Source organism: Brassica napus, unplaced genomic scaffold (genome assembly GCF_020379485.1).
Source record: "Brassica napus cultivar Da-Ae unplaced genomic scaffold, Da-Ae ScsIHWf_839;HRSCAF=1194, whole genome shotgun sequence".
Lineage (NCBI taxonomy): Eukaryota > Viridiplantae > Streptophyta > Magnoliopsida > Brassicales > Brassicaceae > Brassica > Brassica napus.
This window is the reverse complement of record NW_026016880.1, coordinates 47,600-54,027: the sequence shown is the minus strand read 5'-3', so window position 1 is coordinate 54,027 and position 6,428 is coordinate 47,600. Positions and strand designations below refer to the sequence as shown.

The window sequence follows — 6,428 nt, the reverse complement described above, 5'->3', positions numbered from 1 at the left end:
TTTGGCTCTTTATACATATTAAGAAATTTATTTAAAAAAATATTGAAAATATAATTTTAAACTATTTTATTTGATTATAAAATAATAAAAAATACAATTGACTATACAGTTTTGATAAAGTTTAAATTAACTAGACATGAGAAATATTATCTATTGTAAAACAACATTAATCACCTAAAACATCATTTATATTGAAACAAAATAAGTATAAATAATAAGATATATAAAAATAATAGTTTTTTTTTATTTTAAGTATAAATAATATATGAAAGCTAAACAATCTTGTTGTAAACAAAAAATATCATTCAGAATATAAGGACTGGACATGTTATGCAATATATGCAATAAAAATGAATTATAAATTTGGGTTATTCATACTTGGTCATGATCAATTATTAAAAAAGTCCATAACAAACTCTTGCAAGAATACAATCAAAGCTTGGAAAGTGATGTTCACAAATACTACTGTGGGAACCGAAATTCGCACTGTCGATTTCCGTTTAAATAAGGAAACTAGGAAAACCCTAATTTCCCAGAGGACCCGAATATCTGCTAATACCACACGTCAAGCAATCAGAACACGAGAATAACAACGATAAAAAAAGAAATCGAAAAGAGAGCAAAGAAGATCTTATTCTGAATTTGCGTATGAGCGTTTACAACAAAGTATAGACCTGGGCTCGAGAGCTGTCGGCGAGATTCCTAGTTCTAGCAACCCTAAGACGGCTAACCTAATTGAGTCGCAGCTCGAAATAACAAAAACGGAAAAATGCCTAAATCGCTCTAAGTGCTAAGTTTTCTCTGAGAATCCTCTCTCCATGCTCCTCGCCTAGGACTCCTTATATACTAGCTCCAGGTCGGTTTACGCTTTTACTCTCCTGCCCTTAAGCCGTCATAGCATAAAATGGAGATATTCCATTTTTCCCGATCTTCACATTATCTTCAAAACTTCCGTATTTATCCGCGGAAACTTGACATTTATCCTCCTTGTGGACCAAGCGTAAACCGTGTTGTGGTTTACGGGCTTTTGGTTAAGAAATCGTAGGATGGGCCTCGAGTCGTGTTTTAGGTTCCTTTGGGCCGTCTTACGACTCGAAGCGTTTACTACGATTTATTTCGATAAAGAACGAACTTTCCGCGGTATTAATCCGCGAAGTTTGATCGATGATTTAGAATAGCGGAAAAAACTAGACTGAGCTCGCTACGGTCTTCGGGAGATAGCATCGAAGGTTTGACGAGAATGCATGGACTGGTGTCGTTTCGATGTTTCGGAAGAGCTCGGTCACTACGTAACGACCGAGCTTTGGCTCGAGCTCGGTCGCTACGTAGCGACCGAGCTTTGGCTTGACCTCGGTCGCTACGTAGCGACCGAGCGGGACGAGCGCTCGGTCGCTACGTAGCGACCAAGCTTTGGCTCGAGCTCGGTCGCTACGTAGCGACCAAGCTTTGGCTCGAGCTCGGTCGCTACGTAGCGACCGAGCGGGACGAGTGCTCGGTTGCTACGTAGCGACCGAGCTTTGGCTCGAGCTCGGTCGCTACGTAGCGACCGAGCGGGACGAGCGCTCGGTCGCTGCGTAGCGACCGAGCGGGTTGGATGCTCGGTCGCTATGTAGCGACCAAGCTCGGCTCGGACTTGGTTGCTTCGTAGTGACCGGACAACGTGTATGTGCGGTAGTTACGCAATGACCGAGCTTTGTTCGTTTGCCTTGAGCCTTTCAAGATACTTTTTTCGTAAAAACTTCGTTTTTACGAAAATTGCATTTTTCTTTTTACTATCTTTTTCGGAAATACAATTTCCGAGGATTTTCGGGTTTTAATTCCGTCGTGACCGTTTTTGATCCCAACAACTACATTTTGCTATCGAAGTCGGAGAAGCAATCAGTGTGCAGACGTGTTAGCACAAAGACTGCTATTCAATCTCCTCTTCAAATTTTGTATCTTACTCATGTCCTGAGTTTCTTAAACAGCTTGTAATACTAGCTTATAATTAAATAAAAACTTTGGCAGGTAAAAAAACTCAATGGTCGTCCATAGTTATATAAAAACTTTGGTACACATGAAGAAGCAAGAAAAACAAACTTAATGAGGGTCGACGCAAAATTAAAAACTTTGTGCACATAAAGAAGTAAGAAAAAAAAACTTAATGGACGTCGATGCAAAGTTAAAAACGTTGTGCACATAAAGAAGTAAGAAAAACATCTAATTATCCTATTTGCTTAATTGGATTCGGATACGGGCTTGGGTGGGTTAAACTTTTAAAAATTTGACTGGGCACCAAATTTTGAGTAATCTAATAACACCCCAAATGATTGAATTCGACATATTTTTAGGAGTTGACTTGATGTCGTTGTTGACATATTTTAATAGTTTGAACGGTTTTTTTTTTTAACATAATAGTTTGACTGGTTTTCGATACACTATTCATTAGTGTTCAGTGTACCTACGAAACTTTTTTCCAAAAAACAAACGTAATGGATGTCGTGTGCACATAAAAAGTAAGAAAAAAAACCAAAATAAAAGGACGTCGATAAAAATTAAATAGTTTGTGAACAAACAAAAAACAAGAAAAAAAAAAACTTATATAATGGACGTCGATGGTTATATAAAAACGTGAACTTTGTGCCCATGGAGAAGTTAACGGGTCCTTTTGTCAGAAAAATAAAAGAAGAAGTCAGAAATAAAAAAAAAAAACAAAATACAATGAGAAATGAGTCCTATATATAGATGCATTACATCACTTTCCATTAATTGAACAGCTCTTCCATCCCTCTTAAATCCAACATCAGATGACGCCCTTCTATCCATGTCAGGACCCTCAAGTTTTCATAAATTATCGGGGAGAGGAGCTCCGTTACAGGTTCGTCAGCCACCTAGTTGCTGCCTTTGAGAGGGACGAGATCAACTTCTTCATAGACAAGAACGAGCTCAGAGGCACAGACCTAAGAAATCTTTTTGCGAGGATCCACGAGTCAAGGATTGCACTGGTCATCTTCTCTAATAGGTCTACATTCTTTCCCCTTCTTAATTATTCAATGTATAGTAATATACTTAGTTAGCTATAACATCCTGGTTAAAGAATCCTAATCATCGTCGTGATGATAGGTATGCGGAGTCGTCGTGGTGCATGAATGAGTTGGCGAAGATCAAAGAACTTGCGGATAAAGAAAAGCTCCACGTTGTACCAATCTTTTACAAGCTGAAGGTAGGTGATGTGAGAGGACAGACAGGTAAGTTCGGTACGAAATTCTGGAACCTTGCGAGAGCTTCTACTGGAGATCAGATCAAGACATGGAAGGAAGCCTTAGAGTGTATCTCTGACAAGATGGGCCTGTCGCTGAAAGACCAGAGGTATTTTTCCACTCATAATTCAGTCCTATTTTTTTTAACACCAATTCAGTCCTATATTCCTAATTAAAACCACCGGGAAATTACTTTGTTAAATTTTTAATGTGAGGATATTTTGTGAGTAAAGATATAATTTTTTTTTTGGCAGCTCCGAAGCTGATTTTGTCAAGGAAATTGTTACGGAGGTTAGGAGAGTTGTAGCAGCAATGGGACTCGAGGAAGGAAGAGATCATAATGTCAACCATTCTGGGAATAAAAAGAGAGGCTGGGAATTTCAATTTTGACAGATAGCTTTTTATCTATGATATATACTCCTTTAGTTTCAAATAAAATGTTTTTGTAACATAAAATTTTTGTTGTAAAATAAATGTCATTTTATGAATTTAATACAGTTTTTTTCTAATAATTTGTTTCTTTATCCCCTAATTAAGTCAAGGTAAACAATAAATGTTATAAAATTTTAATAGTCAACAAAGATAAAACTGAACATTTAACTAATTTCTTAATTTGTGTGAAAAACTCTAAAACAACATTTGATTTGAAATGGAGGGAGTAGTATATACCCTTTTGTCGAAAATATGTAGTTTTATTGAAACTATGCCCTTTTTCTATATACACCTAATTTCTTGAGAATTAAAATATCTTGCTTTCAAAGATTTACTAAGTTTAGCATTCCCGTGACAAGCCGATCATTGCATCCTCTCTATCAGTCACTGTCAGGAAGCAGAGCACAACGACATCCTCACCAGATGGAACAGTTTCTGTAACATTGGTCATGACTAAGGTGGATGCAAAGTGATCTGATTTTAAGTCATGCTCTGTTATGTTCAAGTATAAGAAGCCATACTCTGTTTTTGCCCAGATCTGTTTTTCTTTTAAAAACATCGCAAGTATTTCTTTCTTTTGTTAATTAGTTAATCAATATCACATTTCAACAGAACAAATAACAAAATAATTCGTTCAATTTAGCTGTGTAAGCTCTCTAATTGAATCATAGACATGAGATAAAACATCTCTTCGCGGATAGAAGTAATGGTGTCGAATATCTTCTCAATCACCTAGAATTTCGTAGGCCACAGAAATTTCCAGTGAACAGTTCTTATTGACCAACAACCAATACATTTTATCTATAGGATACGTTTATAATACGAGATTATTTGTAAATAAGGAAGTAATGTTGCGCCTTGGAGAGTTAGAACTTTATCTTCTCAGCCGGGTATTAACTCGCTACAAGATCAAGTGAATTAGCTAACTAGAAATTACCGGTTAGTTTCTCTTAAATTGGTAAAACGTAAAAACAGAAAGGAATGAAAATGAATGACTAATAGTATATTGATTAGTGGTGACTATAGTCTATGTTGAAAGACGCACGAGCGATAAACTTTTGCAAAGAAGGAAACTTTTGACTCACGTGATGGAAGTGGGTGGATAGCCGGAAATCGAAAGTTTGAGTAGATAAGACTGATTTTCGTGTACACATGCAAATTCATGCATGCATAAGTCCACTGTCGAGGAACCTAGGGTGAGCGCCGCCATCCCAAAGAGAGAGAGAGAAAAAGTTTTCTCTCGAGGGTCTCTCCCCCAATCTTCTCTAACCCTAGCGCCGCCATCAGATCTTGATTCCGCTCCGGTGCTCGGGGGCTCCGGCCTTCGTCCGGCGCTCACGTTAGCCCCGACGCCGGAGGCTCCTCTCCTCTTCTTTCTCCTCGTTTTCCTTTTGCTCCTCCGCTGCTCTCGTCTTCCCTATCGCCTTGCTTGTTTCTCTGTGTTTGAAGCTTTCCTGGAGGCACCTTCGCTCGAGAGAAGCTCTGTGTCTGGTGTGAGTCCTTTAGTCATGGATCTACGGCGCGATGGGTTCTGGCGGCACTGTCGGAGGAGTCGGCGTTTTAGGGTTTTGGAGGCGGTCCCTTAAGCCGCTTCTAGAGTTTGGCTGCGCGTGGAGGCGTGAGCCGGGCCTCTGTTCAGATCTGATCTCCGGTTTCCTAGATCTGAGGTCTTTCGGTCTGTAATGTTGCGGCGAAGGCTGCGGTTCGATTACCCTTTCCTCGGTGTCCTGGTAAAGGTGAGCTCTGTTTGTCTTCGCCAATGGGGTATCGGAGCTCCCTCTAGCTCGGTTGCGAGCTTAACCGAAGGCGGTGGTGTGTAACTCTTCTTAAGGTGGTGGCTCGTGGTAGGTCCAGAGGCGTGGTGTTGGTGTTGGTCGTCTATGGTCACTCCAAGACGTCGCTGCGACCTCCCTCCTTTTCGGCTTGTTCTCTTCCCGGCTCGTGGTTCAGAACCGATCTTTGAAGCTTTGTCGACCGGTTTCTTTGGTCTTTGCTCGTGTGCTTTTTGGTTCGATTGCTCCGTTGTCACCGGTCGCAATCTGTGACATTGTAAGCTTACCGGTCTTAGGTTTTCTAAGACGGCGTTTGGCGATGATGCTCAAGGCTCCGTGTGGTCTGCGGGTCTTCTTGGTATCGTCGGTGGCTCCATCCGGTGTTGCGCACATCCCAGTGCTGTGGCTTCCCCTTGGTTGCTCATGGTAGTGTCGGTAGCACTAATGCTTCTTGCAGGTCTTCGAGCAGTTCAGGTTCTCGTGCAGCGGTCAACTTGTTCCCGACTTCTTGCTTACCGATCTTGGTTTGGAGGTCATCGTGTCTCTAAGCCATTGGCCGGTCGAGGCGCTTTTGAAGATTGTATAGAGGGACTTAGAGCAATTTTCAATGGTATGTGTTCTATCTCCCTTCTTCATCTGTGTCTGTGCGTATTGACGGTGACGGTTATAAGATCTCGAAAAGTTCATCGAGAGCTAGCTACCCCGTAGACGTCACGGAAATTCCCGGCATCCGAGGCAACGAGGTGAACCTCACGTTCCCGTGGTCAACGTCGAAGGGGAGAACAGCTTTAGATTCCTAAGGATTTTAAAATCAACTTAGCGAAATGTGCCGGGTTTAGTGGGCGGGCGAAGCTCGGTTGTAATACATTGATTTAGGAGCTTTTGTTCTGATCGAACTTGTAACCTGAACTGATTGTCCGGTTTACCGGAAGATTTTAATATAAGTAATTTAAAAAAAAAAAAAAAAAAAAAAGTCCACTGTCAA

At 40.6% G+C, this 6,428-nt stretch overlaps 1 protein-coding gene across 1 annotated transcript; it reads left to right on the top strand.

The window, feature by feature from the left end:
* The first annotated feature begins 2,718 nt into the window (after positions 1-2,718).
* LOC125606307 (disease resistance protein RBA1-like) lies at positions 2,719-6,428 on the top strand. Its single transcript, XM_048775354.1, has 3 exons — positions 2,719-3,001; positions 3,103-3,348; positions 3,494-6,428. The coding sequence occupies exons 1-3, from the start codon at positions 2,787-2,789 to the stop codon at positions 3,627-3,629; spliced, it is 597 nt and encodes a 198-aa protein (XP_048631311.1). The 5' UTR covers positions 2,719-2,786; the 3' UTR covers positions 3,630-6,428.